The 19,488-nt window shown below is 41.5% G+C and overlaps 1 protein-coding gene across 1 annotated transcript; it reads left to right on the forward strand.

Annotated features, from left to right (window-relative positions):
- Nucleotides 1-1,945: 1,945 nt before the first annotated feature.
- cax1 (cation/H+ exchanger protein 1) lies at nt 1,946-18,651 on the forward strand (the record flags this gene model as incomplete). The annotated part of the gene is made up of 20 exons (XM_080757046.1): nt 1,946-1,958; nt 2,763-2,891; nt 3,961-4,112; nt 4,933-5,041; nt 5,588-5,704; nt 6,828-6,889; nt 7,440-7,634; nt 8,484-8,669; nt 9,096-9,195; nt 9,281-9,422; nt 10,879-11,062; nt 11,533-11,632; nt 12,331-12,482; nt 13,173-13,210; nt 15,206-15,333; nt 16,337-16,470; nt 17,040-17,134; nt 18,052-18,130; nt 18,234-18,342; nt 18,566-18,651. The coding sequence occupies 20 exons, from the start codon at nt 1,946-1,948 to the stop codon at nt 18,637-18,639; spliced, it is 2,298 nt and encodes a 765-aa protein (XP_080613172.1). The 3' UTR covers nt 18,640-18,651.
- Between the last annotated feature and the right edge of the window lie 837 nt (nt 18,652-19,488).

Consider the following 19,488-nt stretch of genomic DNA (forward strand, 5'->3'; position numbering starts at 1 on the left):
AAATACTTAGTAATGAACCTTTATCGCTTGGTGGAGTGCAATCAAATTTAAATTTGTCACCAAACAAATAAACCAATGTGTTGTTAAAACCGTGTTTGGATTAGTATTCAAGTTTTTCTCTTAATTTGTGATTGTCTTTTGTAGTTATTAGTAGCCTAGATCTGTGGTTTGGGAAAAGGTATGCAGTATTTGTCATGGAATGCAGGCCTAATATGAGTGTAGACTGCTGCTGTTGCCTTATTGGGAAGAGCCCTAGTCAAGGTTTTCAAATGTTCCAACTTCCAATAGAATATCAATAGGATTCTGACTTCCAATAAGAATCCAGTAGGAGTTTTCTGATGTTCTAATAGAATCCTTTAGGATTTTGAATTCCTATAAGAATCCAGTTGGAGTTTTACGATGTTCCAATAGAATCCTATAGGATTTTGAATTCCTAAAAATCCGGTCTGTCACTAGCCTAGTAAAATGTCATAGTATGTCACCTCTATCATAATGTTATCCTATTGAAACTGGAAATGCTACTGTATTTGTGGGCTATAGAACTAAAAACACTCAAACTTTGTCGAGGACCCACAAAATAATATGTAGCCTAATGGACAAATGCAGGAAATTAAAATGTTTCACAAACTTACAACTGTATCAAAGATAGTCTGAATGGTCCGTTTGATGTAGTAATGGCTCCATAGTGAATGATAGCCTACTATATAAGGACTTAAGGAGCATGTCTTGAGTGTACAGGGTTTGATGAGGTCAGATCAACATATGGAATGTCAGAACAGGTCAGCTCCATACAGTATATGGAGATCTAAGGGTGGTAGCGGGCACATTCTCTTGAGTGTATCGGGTTTGAGGAGGTCCCAGGTAGGGCTCTAGTTTTCGCCGGCTGCTGGCGCTGCTGCAATAATAACTTTGTCTAGAGTTTGAATGGACAGGTATCAGTCAAAAGGGAGACATCGAAGATGAAGGATGGATGGGGAAGGATCAATATATGGAATGTTAGAACAGGTTCTGACATATAACCATATATGGAGATCTAAGGGTTTGAGGTCAGATGTGTAATACAATTACAATGTAATTGTGACAACAGGTCGCATTTACTATGATATCGATCCCTGATTTACTATCATCCCTGATGATTTCATAGTGATGTCAAAACAAAGACCTATGTCATAGTGAACCTATCACGAGACCTGGGCACAATATATGGGGGCTTTCCCCATGTGGGAATTTTGAGCGACAACTTCAAGGCTTTACTCTCTCCCCATGCCTTCGGCCTGGTGGAGACAATAATGCCAGACTGCCTACATTTCCCAGAATGCATCATGCAGTCCCAGCCAGTAGATGGATGTCAAAGTAATTAACCAGCTGAGAGCAGGAGCGCGACAGTGTGAGGCAACTTGAAGCAACAGAGGTTCTGTTCTGGGAAGATAAAACTAAATGAAACTAATTAAACATGTCTCAAAATAAACCTTTACTTGCACCGAGTGATGCTGAAAACGTCCGAAAAAGATCCACGCCAGGCACTTCAGGTGAGTTTATAGACAATTAGACATATAACCCTGAAATGTTGCTGTTTTTACAAGACTATAAACGTGGGACATGTATTAACCTCAACTTCTTTAGGATATGTTATAACGTTTTAAACGTGTTTTTCCATGTTTCTGCACACGTGAGTGTTTGTTACTGTTTAATCAGGATTAATTAAAATCACCTGTAGGCCTATGCGATTCAATGTTCAGTGTTCAATGGCTATATGTGCCCCTCTGCCTCCTCCAGATCAGAGTAATCTTACTATTCCACTCCGCTCCAGATCAAAAGGGTTCATACTCTTTCAAAAATGTGTTTTTGTTGGAGTGTTCATTTAAATTACATGTCCCTGTGGATACTGGATACATCACGGGGCAATTACATGAACTCCTATCTGTTGAAACAGATGCAATCATACATGAAGAAGAGATGTAGGCTACTCCAGAGTACTCATGTGAAACACTCACTGATTAATGTACAGTCCAAGTGGGGTCTTGAATAATAATAGGCTAATATTATTCAATTTTCAGGTGGGGGGCACTGGTAGATAGGCTATTTGTACTTGTAAAAATTGTAAATTGTAGCACCAGTGTTTTTAAAGCATTAATGTGGTCCGTCACAGACTGACAGGAGGCTACATTCCATATGACCATCAGCAGATTCATGTTAGTCACAGATGTTTTACCAGGACCGTTATGGAGTATCGGGTGACAACCTCACAATACCTGCGTGTATAGTCAACTCATCACTACAGCACTTTGGTTTTTATTATCTTTGTGTGTGGTCTGTGAGGTCTGATGTCCACTTGCCAACAAAGAACTTTTTGAGTCTGTACAAATTAAAGTTTGGCACTGGCTACATTTTGTTCAGTAATACTGAAAAGTATTCATTGTGCTGAATGTCCCATTTCACAAGTTCAAAATGTTCAAAATCTTTTGAAAATAGTCGATCACATGCTCAATTGTGAGTAGATCTATTTTCAAAAGGCTGAAAGATAATATGGCTTAAAACTAAATGTACACCACTGGTGCTGCCTGACTTTCCACCACAAGATCTGCCTGCTTTTTAATCATATCTATATTTTCTTATTCTCACTATGATGATGATTTATTATCTGGATATATTGCATTGTACTGTGAAAGCACAGTCTTCTTCAGAGTTGCGGAACATATCCTGCCAACATTTAACTATTGAACGAGTGAAATTGAAAAATAAACCTTGATTCTTGGTGGCAGGGCACCATGGGGAGCCTGATCAGCAGCAACGGTTCCCACGGCACCTGACTGTAGCGGAGACGCCATCCCCCGACCCTGGGCACCACTACTGCGCCTATTCACCTAAAGCTCTGCTGGCTGTACCCCGAGGTGAGACTGGTCAACACCGCAGTCCTGCTTCTGTCTTGTATGGAGGCCTGTCGGACCGCTCGCCCCAGTGGTTCTTGTATTCATTTGGTTTAGGCATAGTTTTACTGAGGTTAGGAAAGGGTACGTTTAGGTATAGTTTTATTGAGGTTAGGTTTAGGCATAGCTTTACTGAGGCTAGGAATAAGGATAGGTTTAGGCTTTAGGTTTTACTGATATTGATGAACTGAATTAATGCAATTCATGTTTTAGTTTTCTTTCTTTTTTTTAATGTGTTTTGTAATATGTTTTGTGTGGACCCCAGGAAGACTAGCTGACTGCCATGGCATCAGCTAATGGGGATCCTTTTCAAATAAACAAATAAGCAGCAGTGTCTGTGAAGCAATGGAAGCAGAGCTATTTGTGAAGCAGTGACTGTCAGTGAGTGTCTTTTGCCGACACACGAAGTAGCAGCCGCACGCAAGCGTTTCCATCCACCAGCTGTTTTTAAAACACGGAAGAGACGCCTGCTCTAGGCGGCATCTTGATGCTACTGTCTGGGTAGTGGGTACACTGAGTGCCGTGCCGTATTTAAAGGGACCGCCTTGTTGAGGGAATGAGGTTTGATTATGGAAGTGTGACGTAATGATCAGCTGAGATGTGAATGACAAATAGGATGCTAGGCTGATTGATCCAATCAGTTGACTGACTGCTGATTACAGCTGAGGCAACGTGTGCCTGTATAAACTAACGACAGGCTTCATTAGTTCATTTTAACCGCTTTATTCATTTATGTTGGCTATCCAAAAATAATAGATCTACAAGATCAAAGCGTGTCACTTTGTGCAGTGCTGCGAGCTTGTACAGCTGCTATTTTTGAAAACTTTTTGAATTAAACAAATCTCTTCTGGGCATCCCTGCCGTGAAACCTTTTCAGATGGGGGGTCCGCGGCCAATTAGGGGGTTCTTGACTTGGAAAAGGTTTGAGAACCACTGCGATATACAGTGGATAAACTGGATATAATATGGATATGTTCATAGCCCGGCCCTACTTGGAAAATGTGTTATTTCTGTGATTTGACGTCCTTTCCAGGTCAATCTAGGTCAGGTCAGTCTAGGTCTAGGACGTCGGACCGCTCCACGCCGTCACAATATGCTGAGGAGGGCTGGCATGAAGGCACCTCCAAGACCACCATCAGAGCTGAGAATGAGGTGGAGGCCATGAGAGAGGCCAATAACTACAAGGTAACTGTACAATGTTGATGTCGTCAGTGTTGGAAAAAAGTACTCCCAATGTCGTAAAAGTACTAATGTAGAAATTGTGTGAAAGTGAAAGTCAATGTACTTGAATAAAAGTACAAATGCATGATTGGCATCAAAATATACTTAAAGTACTCTATATGCAGAATTAAATAGCAGATCTACTGTACAAGCTCACAACGAAGTGGTTCATGTATGTTTTGTAATAAAACCGGAAGATGGTAAAGTGACAATGTAAGGACATTAATAACTTTTTGACTATCTTTTAAGGGAAAAAAGACCATTACAACATCAAAACAAATCAACAAACGATACTATAAAAACTGGCCTAACATTGGCCAAATTGTCAAATAATATAAGGAAGGCACAACTTTTGAAAATAGCTGATCTACAAGCTCACAAACGTGGCATGAGATTGTAGTTCGGCTATTCCCAGTTCCCCAGTTCAAATATGATTTATCTTGTGGGGTCACGGCCTGAAAAGGTTGAGAACCAGTGCTCTAGAATTGATGTCCTGACTCAAAACTATAGTTCGGAAAGCCTTTCTGATGTCAGGAGGAGTCTGAATTGGCCTTAAGCATGAAAAATGTATTAAGTTATATGCCAAATGGATATTACAGGGAATTACTTAAGACCTAAAAGGGGGAATATAAAGAAACAGCGCCCACAGATGGATGCTGGGGAGGTGGTGTACAGCTGCTGATGCAAGTCCCTCCAGTCCAGAGGATAGTGAGAGCAGCAAAGAATCCCAGCCCTAGTCGGGGTACTGTCTTCCTTTACATGTCTGAACTTTGTTTTCCTCCAGTTTGGTTTCAGGAAGTGGAAGGGTTATGTGACTGAAATACCCATGGAGAACCGGTCGGATGTGGTCAAAGCACTCTACTGTGACCTGACCATGGTGAAACCTCAAGCAGGTCCATCCTGGCCTCCTTTATTCCTTTTTTATTTTTCTTAAAGCGGCACTACTTTTCTTTTATGAATACAATAATGTTGTCCAATCTGTTGTCGTAGAGTATGTTAGCCTAATAATACATATAACTTATACAATCTGACAATCTTTATGGTAGACTATGTTGATAACGTATACAATAAATGATACAATATTTCAGTCCAAGTATTGTACAGTATGTTAATACAATATGCAATCTGTATGGTAGAGTTTGTTAAATGTAGAGTATACAATATAACTTCTACAATTGGGGTGGTTGTATTTTGTCCCCCCCCCGTGCTCTTGAGACATTTTAATTTAGATCCCCTGAACAAGCAGGCGGATGCTCTGAAAAATAAATTTCTGTTTAATAAAGAGCTGGAGAGACAGGGAGACTCCTGCTACTGAACAAACACTCTGTAGCAATGAGTAGGCCTACTATTAGAATATAGAGCTATTTAACACTTATTTTAACCAAAGAAAATCACTTGGCCTACCTTTTTTAATATGCATTCATAATTTGTATTTACAGGTTCTGTGGTAACCTTTGGAAACATAGTCTATGTGTTCTTATTTGGATGGTGGGTCTCCCTGTTCTACTTGCTTCTTTGCCCTCTGATGTTCCTGACCGTCTGCGGAGCTCCTTACGGTAACGTTATGTTTACACTAGAGATGTACCGATGAACCTCTTTCGTTCCCGATACTAATAGTGATACCAACAAGTTGCGTATCGGTCGATACTGTGTAGTATTGATCCAATACCGCTGTGTAATTTAAAAGCAATCTAGGACATTTAAGGACATTTATACTTAAATGTAAGAAATGGCATAAATAGGCAATAGCCGATCTACAAGCTCACAACACGGGCGAGGTCTCACTGAAACAACAGATCTTCTTAATACGGCACAGTTGAGAAGCAGGAGTTAAACAATTAATCTGGTGTCTGTGAGGTCAGATGTAGAGTTGCTGGCCGGCTCCATATATGTAGATCTAGTATGGCTATCCAGGGTTTGATGAGGTCAGTGTGATCTTCATATATGGAGATTCAGTCGGCTCCATATAGAGATCCATGTGTTGTACCAACTTGGTTCATTTGCCAGTGTGACTCGCATTGCGGCAACCACACTGGTTATCATTAGACTGTCACGATATGGCCATATTGACATTCCCATATATGGGCTTAATATTGATGACATCAGGCATCTCCATAATATGGGCATTCCCAGCCGATGCCCTAATACAATCCCTGTTATGCCCAATATGGATTTTCTTTAGGCCTGAAACAACAGAGCTATTACAACAGCGCTATTAATCTGGTGTCAGGAGGTCAGATGTAGAATTGTTGGCCGGCTCCATATATGCAGATGTAGGTGATGATCCAGTCTTCTCCATGTATGGCTATCCATAATCCAGGGTTTGATGAGGTCAGTGTTGTGATCTTCATATATGGAGATCCATGTGTTGTACCAATTATTATTATTATTATTCATTTGGAAGTCTAAGTCGCGTCAACCAGTGTTTGGACAACAACCATATATGGAGATCTAAGGGTCTCCATGATGTCACGAGGCGTGACCATATATGGGGGCGTTATGTCACGAGGTGTGAACATATATGGGGGCGTTATGTCACGTGGCGTGACCATATATGGAGGCATGGGTGACGCAACGAACAAACAAACGGGAAATACAGGTTGTCATAGTAAATTAAATAATTTATGAATGAAATAAAATTAATAATTATGCTTTTTTCCCCCCTTATTTCTTTCCCAGGGAAATTGTGTTGGAAGTTGACCTTTTACTTTATATGGCCATTTGGGAAGTCCATACAGAGGGTAAGATTATAGAGTCCATAGTCCTTTTTTTTGTGTAAATTAATGCCCTACTTGATCATACTACAGCATCACACAAAAGCATCAAAAGTAGCAAGCTTGAAATGCAGCTTGAGTCTTCAACTGCCTTATTTTTATTATGAAAAAATAAATGCGAAAATATTATCTAGGTATTCAGGGAGATTAGTAGACTGTATTTGGGATTGACAGATTATCCGGAATATCGACTTGTCGGGTGGAAACATCATATGTCCAAAATTGTTACTTTTCAGGATTCAAATTCAAAAATAGTGGGCGCGTTTGGAAATAGTGCACTGTGCGACGCAAACTAATGGGCGAGTTCGCTCCGGTACGGTATTTCCAAACGCGCCCATTGTTTCGAGCTTGTGGATCTATTACTTTTGATGCTTTAGTAGTGTGACGCTGTAGTATGATCAAGTAGGGTGTTAATCTACACACAAAAAAAGTTTGAATATGGAGATGAGGGGTTTATGTCAGACGGCACAATTTAAATCTTATCGTTTTGTTTCTCTTCTGGTACTTGTGTGGACAGGAGTTTCCAAACAGTGGTACGATCCAGGAGGAAGAGGAGGTGGACACTGAAGACCGAGAAGAGCTCGGCAGGGTGAAGGACTCCACGCCAGTCTCGGTGTCTTCACCTGCCCCCCTGGAGGAGCTCGCTGTCCCAATAGAAATCCTTGTCCCCACCTGTCTGCCACCGCAGGAAAAGAAGTTCTCCGATCATTGGGTGAGGGAAAACCATCACGATGTAGTAATGCTTTCCCAGAACATTTGGCTTAACCCGTTAAGACCTGGAAAGCCTATACGTATAGTCGTATACAATGTTATACCTTTCAATCCGGCAAAGCATCTGTGTGATTTTAGTTGTTACTATATATCATCACAGTCACTGGCCATATATGGAGTGTACAGGGTTTGATGAGGTCAGATCAACAAGAGTTGCTGGCCGGCTCCATATATGCAGATCTAGGTGAAGATCCAGTCTTCTCCACGTATGGTTATCCAGGGTTAGATGAGGTCAGTGTCGTGATCTTCATGTATGGAGATGGCCATATATGGTGGCGTGACATGTCATGAGGTGTGACCATAGATGGAGGCGTTAAGGGTCTCCATGATGTCATGTGGTCAGATCCATATTATGGAGATCTATGGGTCTCCATGATGTCACAAGGCATGGATGGATTGGCAACCATATATGGTGGTGTGACAGATGCGAGTATTTCCTAGTAAATGCGACCTTTGTTCGCAACAAGAGTGATGGCACAAATAGTGAAAATAGACGATCTACAAGCACACAACTTGTAGATCAGCTATTCTCACTATTTTAAATCGTTTTAAAATAATAAAGTAACCGTTTTGGACATACAAGGCTTCCACCCGACAACGTTATATAGCAACATGATTTAAAATAAATGAATATATTGAATCAAGATTTCAAAGTTTCCAGATTTAGACAGTGTTGTTAGAATCAGCCTCAGTCTGTTCTCTATACAGAGATGGAACCTTTACTGATGCCTGGATGTAACTTCAGGTAAGAGCAAAAGTTTAAAAACTAATGCAGCTGTCATCCATTCAGTTGCGGGTCAGTACCTTGGTGTGGCTGCTGTCTGGCTATCCGGTCCTGGTTCTGGTCCACTCTCTGGTGTGCATCATCTCCTGGCTCATGGTCTTCACCATCCCTGTCGCCAAGATGAATGCCCGCATCCTGGGCACCGTGCTCCTCATGCCCCCGGAAGACATCCACATCCATACGCCCAAAAACGTATGTGTTGCTTTCCTGAAATATGTACACTTATCGGGGCAAAAGAATGTGAACAATAGCTCTCCTTTTATTTTTACTATTTGAAAGTGGCCAGGGCCAACCCATTTTTTTTTCTTTTCTTGAAAAATGTGATCTAATGTAATCCTGGGCGCTACACTTCCTCTGCTAACCTGGGGGGGGGGGCAGCGGACTGACCTCATGCGTCCTTCTATGCATGAGTAGTCCAAGCTGCTGCTTTTAACCTGACAGGGGAGAGTTTCCCAGGCCGGGGCGTAGCGAGTGGAAGGAACACGTTATTCCGACCAGTTCCTTTCCCCTCCATCAGGCGCCGTGGCTGGCCAGGGGGAGGTAGTTTAAAGTGTCATGTTTTCAATCTGTAAAATGAGTGTCATGTTTTCCTTTGTTTTTTGTTTTCATTTTTTGCAGCTCCGTGGATGTGAGACAAAAGTGATCCTGTGCTGCTATCGCGCCTTTAATGTGTACTATTACAAATACACTCTTCAGGGAATCCACATGTTTGCTCTCAGTATCCTTTTAAATTGATATGGGCTCATTTCAAAGCTCATGGTGGTTCTTCCTTTAGTTTAGTCCATAACTCCACTGTCCTGCAGACATGCTTCTTCTGGTACTGGTGACACTTATAATTGGCTACATGGATCGTGCCAATATCTATACGAGTCCAGAGGTGAAGTTTGCCACAGCCATCTCCTCCATCATCCCCCTTTCTTACTTCATTGGAATGGGCATTGCCAGGTACAATCTTTCTTACTTCATTGGAATGGGCATTGCCAGGTAAAATCTTTCTTACTTCATTGGAATGGGCATTGCCAGGTAACATCTTTCTTACTTCATTGGAATGGGCATTGCCAGGTAAAATCTTTCTTACTTCATTGGAATGGGCATTGCCAGGTAACATCTTTCTTACTTCATTGGAATGGGCATTGCCAGGTAAAATCTTTCTTACTTCATTGGAATGGGCATTGCCAGGTAACATCTTTCTTACTTCATTGGAATGGGCATTGCCAGGTAAAATCTTTAGTACTTCATTGGAATGGGCATTGCCAGGTAAAATCTTTCCTACTTCATTGGAATGGGCATTGCCAGGTAAAATCTTTCCTACTTCATTGGAATGGGCATTGCCACGTAAAATCTTTCCTACTTCATTGGAATGGGCATTGCCAGGTTGCCATTCTCATCACCACTAGAGCCTGAGTACTGATACCAGATTTTTGGACAGTTCTAATCTAGACGACAATGTTATTTAAAATAATGGAAATTATCTTATCTATTTCTTTTCTCACAAGGCATCACATTGTGACGTTTTACCTAAAATCGTTCCAGGGGGTCCCTGGAACAAAATATTGAGATGGAGGTCCGTGGCAAAATACATTTTTTGACGGTCCTTGAGATGGAAAAAGTTTGAGAACCAATACTTTTTCAGAAAACTGTTGGGTTTACAAGTTTGTCTGGTCTACCGGTCATAATAGGCCTGTGGTGCCCCCCAGTGGTGGGCAGTGGGACAGGCATGTAAGGGCCTTGATGTGCTCCCTCTGCCACCTCAAACTGCAAGCTTGTATTTCTTTCTCTGATTAATGGGAACTTCTCTCCCCAGCAATTTTTGTAATTGTAAAGCGTCCTTGGGTTTTTGAAAGGCGCTATATAAATTCATATTATTAAGAAAAAGGTTAAGCTAATTGATCGAAGTCAGTGATTCTCAAAAATGTTCATATCAAGTACTCACACATGTTTTTGACTGCGGACCACCTTCTGAAGATACTTTGTGCCAGGGACCCCGGAAAGAGATTTGTTTTCCATAATTCAAAATGTATCAATTTTTCAAGATCTTTTCAAAGGTTTTCAATAATAGCAGATCGGTAACCAGCAATTCATCTACAACTAAATTGTGAGGGGTGTTCTAGTAAGGCTGCAGTGAATAAACCCCTCATTACAAAGACATGCACATTATTTTAAGAGTTCAGTGGGGGTAAAAACCATAGGCACTGGTCTACAGACATGTGCGGAATAAGTGATATGGTCAGAGGTGTCATCCTTCATATTTTAAAAGGTGATCTGGTCAGATGTGTCATCCATGATATTTTGTGCGAGTGCATGTGTGCTGTACGACAACAGAACACATGGATTAAACTTCTCATGTGCTCGTGATGACACAACACCTTAAGACATTTTTTGTTTTTTCTGTGTTTTCTAGCCTTTCTGCACAGAGTAACTTCGCCGTGGGGGCAGTGGTCAACGCTACCTTTGGTTCCATCACAGAGATGACCTTCTACATCACGGCTCTCCTGCAGGGCCAAAGCCAGGGCTCCAAGTGCTACGAAGAGATTGTCAAGTCTGCACTCACTGGAACCCTATTGGGCTGTATCCTCTTCATCCCTGTGGGTATCCTCAACACTGCATTACACTTTGTTAGTGGTACTGGAGCAGAAACCTGTAGAGCTGTTTGGCTCTCTACTGGGTGGTACTTCTGTGTTCTTCAGTGCTGTTTAAAACTTTAGATCATGATGACATTGGGACTGGAAATGGCAAGAAGATTGTCTGACTGAATTTAATCGCAGCATTTTACAAATTCACATCTCTGCTATGTATGGCTGCAGTGCTGACTAGCAATGACGGGCAGAGACGACAATGCTACATTGAAGGGTATAAATGATCAAAGATGCATTTGTTGAGTACTGTAGACTGTATATAATGACACAGTATACCATTTGGGTTAGTAATATGGCTTCCAGCTAGTGGTGCCTGTCTTGTTTCCTGAGCAGAATTGTTTTTGATAGGATTTCTGTTCTCTCATACTCTCTCCATGTCGACTGTGTGTGTGTGTGTGTGTGTGTGTGTGTGTGTCCAGGGGATCTGTATGATCATTGGGGGCATTAAACACAGAGAGCAACGCTTCAACAGCCGCTCAGCTGGTGTGAGCTCAGCGTTACTCTTCATATCTATAGGAGGTATGTACGTACATCTCATGTGCTATCTATACAAGGTATGTATGCATATTCTCTATAAATTATAATGCCACCAACAGATCTATAGGAGGTATACAGTATGTTCTCAACCTATATTGCCACCACAGGTATGTGCAGTTCTGAAGCCATATGTTACAGCCATATTGTGTAGTTTTGTTTTCTCTAAGTGTGTTAAATGTTGTTAGATTATGTTTGTTTCGCTAGGTGTGTTTGATGATGTGTAATGTTGTCTTAAGGTATATTTAAACCTAACCATGATATTGCCTTAATGTTGTCTTTCTCCATGTATGTTTAATAGCTAGATGTTATGAGAAAGGTAGTGCGCGCACTGTCGCACATCCGTAGCCCAGGTGCAAGGCAAGCAGCAGTGTCACAAAATAAAAAGTTAATGCTGAAAAAGCTTCGCTGTATTTTTATTGCGTCAAAATGCTTTGATCAATCAAAATTGACTATGCAATAACAATAGAGCAGAGCTTTTTCAGCAGTACCAGTGTGCAGACTATTTTCTTTTGTAATATCCGTTACCGTAATTTTCTCTAGTTATGTTTTCTACCTGCTGTGTGTTTTTAATGCAGCTGTTTTTCTCTGTGTTGTTCTACCTGCTGTGTTTTTATTAATGCAGCTGTTTTTCTCTGTGTTGTTCTACCTGCTGTGTTTTTAATGCAGCTGTTTTTCTCTAGGTGTGTTTGCTCCCACTCTGTTCTCCAAGACCTACGGTAATCTGATCTGTGATGAATGTTCTAGTGTTCCTGGAAACACCACGGCGCCCTTTATGTGCAAGGACTGTCACTATGACATGGTAGGCTACCGGGAGAACTGTCTCTATGTCATGGTACGGTGTCATCACAGCGTGTCCTTACCAGGAAACTGTGCTAAACTTATTAGCGCAAAATAACCTTGCTGAAATTATGTTAAACATGGACTTGTTGCAGTAATTATACAAAGTCAGGTTGAGCAGGTTATCAGCAGGTTGTTGAGCAGCCACAGCTACCATGATAAAACGTGACATTGTTGAACGGCACTCTTCACCAAAAGTTGGAACCAGTTAATACTTGGGCGCTCCCACAAAAAAAATGCTGGATGCTCAGAATGCTGAAACAGCGCTGGGAATGGCAGCGCTCCCTCCTGCGCATCTTTGCCATAGAAATGTATGGCAGAAAGGCAGCTAAAAAAATATTAAACTACATAACGGTTTAGTTGAGCACATCATTCCTTGTATTCCACACACACACACACACACACACACACACACACACACACACACACACACAGGCAATAAGATGAGCAGATAATTTTTTTTAGAACAATGGTTTTATTTATAAATGCTGCGTTTGCATTCTGTTCCATAGCTTTGACTTTTGGTTCAAAATAGTTGTTCTCTCACTTAAGATTATACCTGCATGACTGTCTATCACAGTCCACATATTATTTCAGAGGAATAGTCTTTCCTTTAAATTCTGAAGCTTGGCTGCATGACTTGTATGATTACTACCGGTATGTGTACTTTTGTTTTTGTTAACAGACTCAAGCCAGCCAGCCATGGGTTCTATCTCACATAGAGTAAGTACTTCTAGAAAGATGTCATCACTTTGACTAATGTTCTCTATCATAGAGTTTGTACTGCTATAAGATCAGATGTCAGCTCTTGGAGGAGAAGAAGAAAATATTGGTTCAAATAGTTGTTTTCCGAAGCTGCCGATACAGTAATGTTTTGAATTGATTACTGTTTTATACTCTTACTGTAATCTACATAATAATTGTATTAACTTGGAGCTGCACTTTAACTATATATACCTAGATTGGTGGTTCTAAAACCTTTTTTTAATTTGAAGGACCCCCATAAATCTTAGTGTACAAATGGAACCAAGTGGAACCTTACGGCTCCATTTGAGCCGTAAGACCTCCACTAAAGACCTGGAGGCGTGATCAATGCCATTTGGCTGAGTGGCCAAGAGCATTGATCACGCCTCCAGGTCTTTAGTTTACTCAAGTTAGGTAATAAGACCTGGTACTTAAGACACGCAAAATACAGCCCACAGAGTTATAGACCTGTAAGGGTCCCTTTAGAACCCCATCAAGGAACCCTGAGAACTACTTTGAGAGATACTGATTGTTAATTACAAAATGGTTATCGGATCCGTACTCCGTATCGCCCAATATGCAAGTTATGGGTATTGTGGGAAGGAATAAATGGTACCGGTACATCTCTTTTTTTCTTTTTGGTCAACTACGGTTTTATTAAGAACGGGTTATAAATTGTTATATATTTGGCATGATACAGTATACATTTTTTATTTTATGAAAAACAAAAAGGAGGAAAGAAAAAAATAGAAAGAAAACCCTCAGTCCCTCCCACCCATACTGGGTGACATCACATACTATAGAAAATAAATAGTGGTTGGCGAAAGGGCCTTTCTGTGTGGAGTTTGCAACTTTGCATGTTCTCCCCGTGTCCCCTAGGGTAGGTACCCTCACAAAAACATGCAGTAATCCTGGTCTCTAAACTGCCTCCCCCTGGCCAGCCGGGGCGCCTGATGGAGGGGAAAGGAACTGGTTGGAATAACGTGTTCCTTCCACGCGCTACGTCCAACCATGGAAACTCCCCCCTGTCAGGTGTAAAGGAGCAACTTGGACACTCAGGCATGAAGGGAGCATGAGTTAAGTCCGTTGCTCTCCCCAGGTTGGCGGAGGGTGTGTAGAGCCCAGGATCACAGTAGATGATTGACACAGAGGTGAAAAATGGGTTACAAAATCGTGGGATAAAAAATATTAGGCCTGTCAAAAAAAATCGATTCGAGTTAGAATCGCGATTCTAATGCTGTCCGATTCAGAATCGATTCTCATTTTCCAAAAATCGATTTAAAAAAGAAAAAAAAAACTTTTTTTTTTCCCACAAATGTACCTGTGCATGCAATGCATTATGGCCTGGGTTTCTGCATAGTGCATTTACTACCAGCTAAGCTAAGCCTGCCAATTGTATTTATTTTTCACCTGTTTTAATACTAATGTATTGTTCTGGTATTGAGTGAGAAGAGATTTTGTAACTTTTGTACTGGTTCAAATTTGTGCAAGCTAAATACATGAGACATGTTCTTACTCTTGGATTTAACCTTTGTGTGTTTAAATCATTCAGTTGATAAAACCTTTACAATTATACAAGCTTTTTACTAAATGTACTCTGCTTTCATGCCAGAAGACTGGAGTAGATCATGCTAAAATTCTATTTAATTGTTTTTAATAAAATAAAATAAACTGCTTTAGAATCGAAAAAAATCTTTTTTGAATCGAGAATCGGAAAAATCGAAAAGATCGTTTTTGAATCGAATCGTCACCCCAAGAATCGGAATCGAATCGAATCGTGGGACACCTAAAGATTCGCAGCCCTAAAAAATATATATAAAAATAAATAGTAAGATGATGAAATACTCATGGAAAACGACATCATCTGAAGTGAAGATGGTATACAGTCAACCACATCAGTGGTATCCTGTCCATTAAGTGCTTGTCCTCCAGGTATCGGTGCATCTCTAGTCAACATCTCTTGTGTTCCTCCAGGCCGTTGGTCTACACCATCTCCGTTTTGTTACCTGCTGCGTACCTGATCGGCCTCATCTTCACTCTGAAGACCCACTCCCACATCTACGACATCCACATCAGCGACGGCCAAGGAGGTCAAGGTCAAGGTCAGGGTCAGTACCCAAAAGAGGGTACGAGTACGACAACAAACGTCACGGTTACCACTGACCATCTGAAGACAGACAACACGAGCATTAATGGTGCAGTTACTACTGCCAGTACCAGCCATGGAACAGGTGTGTGGAGGGGGTGTGTGCGTGCATGCAGTGCATGCACATGTGCATGTCTGTCTCGGAGCAAGGAATCAACTTTACTCCATGCATGTGCTGCTTGTGAGTTTGTGTTCCTGCATGCAAGCATGTGATAGGAAGGAGGGTGAGTGGACCTTAAACATCTTGTTTCTGGATTTTGTGAGAGCCAGGTCTATAAAAAAGCCCAAAAAGAAGCGACTAGTCTACATGAGCGATACTGTTTTCAAAAAGATCTTGAAGAGTGAAATATTTGAAAAGGAAAATAGTCCTAGAGAAATACTATATGCAGAGAAATGCATTCATTTGGGCCTTGGAAATGTTTGAGAACTGGTTTAAATGGTAACAAAGAAAATGGAAGCAAGCCCGAATAACTACACTTTAGAAAGAAGCCCGTGAAGGAATGGCATGAAGGAAGCATGAGTTCAAGTCCGTTGCTCTCCCCAGGTTGGCGGAGGGTGTGTAGAGCCCAGGATCACATTAGCTAATTGACACAGGGGTAAAAAAATGGGTTACAAAATCGTGGGATAAAATTTTAAGAAAGAAATTGACCCAAGAAACTCATGGCACAAACAATATTTACAAGCGAATTTACAGAAAAACAAGCCCAAAGTCACTTATAATTAGCAGACATGGCAACACTGACCTAAAGACCAATTCATATCACACAGGACGGTGTTGGTTGCCCACAAATTGCCACAATATAATAAACTACAGTTAAAGAAAATAACAAAACATGATGACTAACCAAGAGTCTATTGTCTTAACAAATGTCCTAGCTAACAAGGCGTGGTTGCGATGGACATGGGAGTACATATTTCCTGCCATCATTGTGTGTGTGTGTGTGTGTGTTTGCCAGCAGGTCACCATGTTGTCCACTGGTCTCGGTGGAGAGCGCTAGGTGTGCTGATCATAGCCACGCTGCTGATGGCTGCGTGCGCTGACCTCACCACGGAGAACATCCAGCCCATCCTGACTCACTCCACCATTAACCAGGTACACATGCAAAAAAATACAGTTATTCCGGAAAAGCTGACGATTCTGCCTAAAATTATACTATCGGCGAGTATGTCTGACATTCTGATGCCATGTAAGTTATCGCATGTTGACCGTCACACACTTTGAGTACCACTGTCCTAGACTTGTTTAAATAACACACTAGCATCGGATTGGTACTCTACATCGACTGATAAGCAAGGCGTATATCTTTTCTACGTCCGAGCATAGACTTGATAACGCCCCGCCTGCCTCCGATTGGCCTACCGACACTGCCGGCCTTACCAGAGCTTCCTTTGATGTGGAAGATAATCTGCTGTGACATTACTCTGTGTCGTCGTCCCCCCCCCCCCCCCCCAATATTGGTCTGATTATTATTTTTGTAACGTGTATGCAACTCTTATTTTCTCAATAGAGAAAAGGAAAGAAGAGACAGTATCTAACAAACCCAGTCATGAGGATCACTTTAATATGTTTCAAGTATACCTTGTTTACATGAATGAATTGGCAGCCACAATGTGTTTTTGCAAGGCTTGATGCAAGCTGTCTTAACTAAATGATGTCTTCAGTACTTCATCGGTGTCACGGTTCTGGCCATGGTCCCTGAGCTCCCTGAGATGGTCAACGGGATCCAGTTCGCCCTGCAGAACAACATCAGCCTGAGGTAAGGGCTCCTTTATGGCCCAATTCATACTCCACAGTACACCGATGTTACCGAAAACAGATCTCCAAGCAAATATCTTCTCTGCAAGCTAGACCGGCGTATACATTCAGCTTTAATTTTCAATGACATCTTTAAGCAATGTTGAACCATGGTAGAACTAGCCCCATATGTTCCCTCTCCCTACGCTCATTCTGTAGCTCCGAGATGAGGTCACACACTGGGCCCCTCCCACCGCGTTTCAGAAACGGCGCAAGTTTCCGCTATGTAAGTCTCTTACCCTGACGCCAAGATTAATCCAAACGTGAAGGGGACGTGAAGGGTTTACACTAATTCAACCATAACAACACCCAAGAAAATCCAACTAGAGATTTGAACCGAGCCTTTACGTCCCGTATTTTGTCAGTCGCTTCCATGTTTATCAAGGAAGTTGAAAAGCTTTAGCGCCTCCCCTGGTCGAAATTTCCAACTGACTTCAGTTCACTCGACATGCACGCGCACACGCACACTTCCTTGATAAACATGGAAGCGTTTCTGAAACGCGGTGGGAGGGGCCCAGTGTGTGACCTCATCTCGGAGCTACAGAATGAGCGTAGGGAGAGGGAACATATGGGGCTAGGTAGAACCGTGGGTATATTAGCTACCTAAATGGGCATTATAAACTGTAAGTCCACATGTATCTGTTGCTTTTGTTTTGTACCCAGTTCACTCCGATATTAGCACATAATCACATGCAAACAAAATGGATTCCACCAATATAAGCAAAAGGACATTACCACTGATGGAAGATACGTCTAGCATAACTATTGTAACTACAACAATAGGTCACCAATATTGATGTAACTTGGTTAAAAAAGGTTGGACTAAATCGTATTTGGACTGTCATAAACGTCCATCACTTGACCTTGTTTTGTTTTCAGCCTTGAAGTGGGCAGCTGTATCGCTGTGCAGGTGTGCATGATTCAGATCCCTCTCCTCATCCTCTTCAATTCCATCTACGTAAGTTTTCAATGTACAACAAGCAACGTCCTGTTTGTAACACTCAGGCTTTAGGTCTGCTAGTAGAAGTGTGTCTCAGACTGGGTTGACTTTTATTTCGCAGGACGTGGGATTCGTGCTGGTGTTCAGTGACATCCACCTGTGGACCAGCATCTTCAGCGTCATTCTGGCCAACTACATCTTCATGGATGGGAAATGTGACTACTTTCAGGGTAAAGACATTACAAGAATGTGATTCATACATGCATATGAACCTGCATTGAATGACATGCTGACAGTGAAGACATAAATGCTGCTACTGGAGGAGGCTTGAGGAGGTGGATTGACTTTGATCACTGAATATATTTATATTTATTATTTCTTTCCATTCCCGTCTTGGACGTTTTGTCATCTATAATAACCTTGGTAACCATCAGTTGTGTTTTGTCCCCTCAGGAACCGCTCTGGTGGTGGTCTACCTCATCCTACTGGCGCTGTACTTCTTCGCCCCGTCTCCTCGCGTATGTTGACATGCTTGCTGTCCCACGATCTGTTCTTTTCTGAAGATGCATTATTCAGTATTATCTCCGAGGCCCGTGGGCCCAGTGGTACCTGCCCAGCTACCATACAACCCTCGCAGTGATTAGAACATGCATCTGATGGTCGGTCCTTGTCAATTCTGAATATTATCATGTGACCAAGTTGTATTTAGCAGGTACTTGTTTTGAGTGTTCACATTTATTATGTGAACGACTGGTACCGATGACGTCGCTCACTGCAAGATGTAAATGAAGGAAGCCAGGCACAAACCCAGTTACAACAAACTGTTACAACCTCCACTGGGGAGAGATTAAGTGTGTCTGTGTTGAAAGCCTCAATTAATGTTTGAAGTGTACTTGGAACTGAAATTGTGTCACAGACAGACATGTTTTATATCAAGAAAATAAATTTGTAAAACAGTGATATTGTGTCTGTGCTTCTAAATCTGCTGTCTGATTTATATCACACTGCTGTACTAAGGGGTGTGTGTGTGGTGTGCGCAAATCTATCAACAGTTTGTTTTTATTGACTCAACTCAAAACACATCCACAAATACAGCTCAACATCTGAGTTTCCCGTTTTAAAACAGTTTGACACAAAGTGAGGGTTTGGACGGAGTCTGTAAAAGCAATGAAGAGTTAAAAACATGGTGGAGCCAAATGTATGCAATGTTATGTTAGCAGCCTAATTGGAAGGTCCTGTAGAAAGTCCCACATGTGTCAAATTGAATCTGTAGTTATGAAGTTTAAAGGGACATTTTGTTCTTCAACCTAGATCCCATTGGCAACTTGTAAAACGATGGGAAATCTGAATAGTAAACTTGTGTAAAACGATGGGAA

The sequence above is a fragment of the Protomyctophum bolini genome (assembly GCF_963924005.1).
Source record: "Protomyctophum bolini genome assembly, chromosome: 23".
Lineage (NCBI taxonomy): Eukaryota > Metazoa > Chordata > Actinopteri > Myctophiformes > Myctophidae > Protomyctophum > Protomyctophum bolini.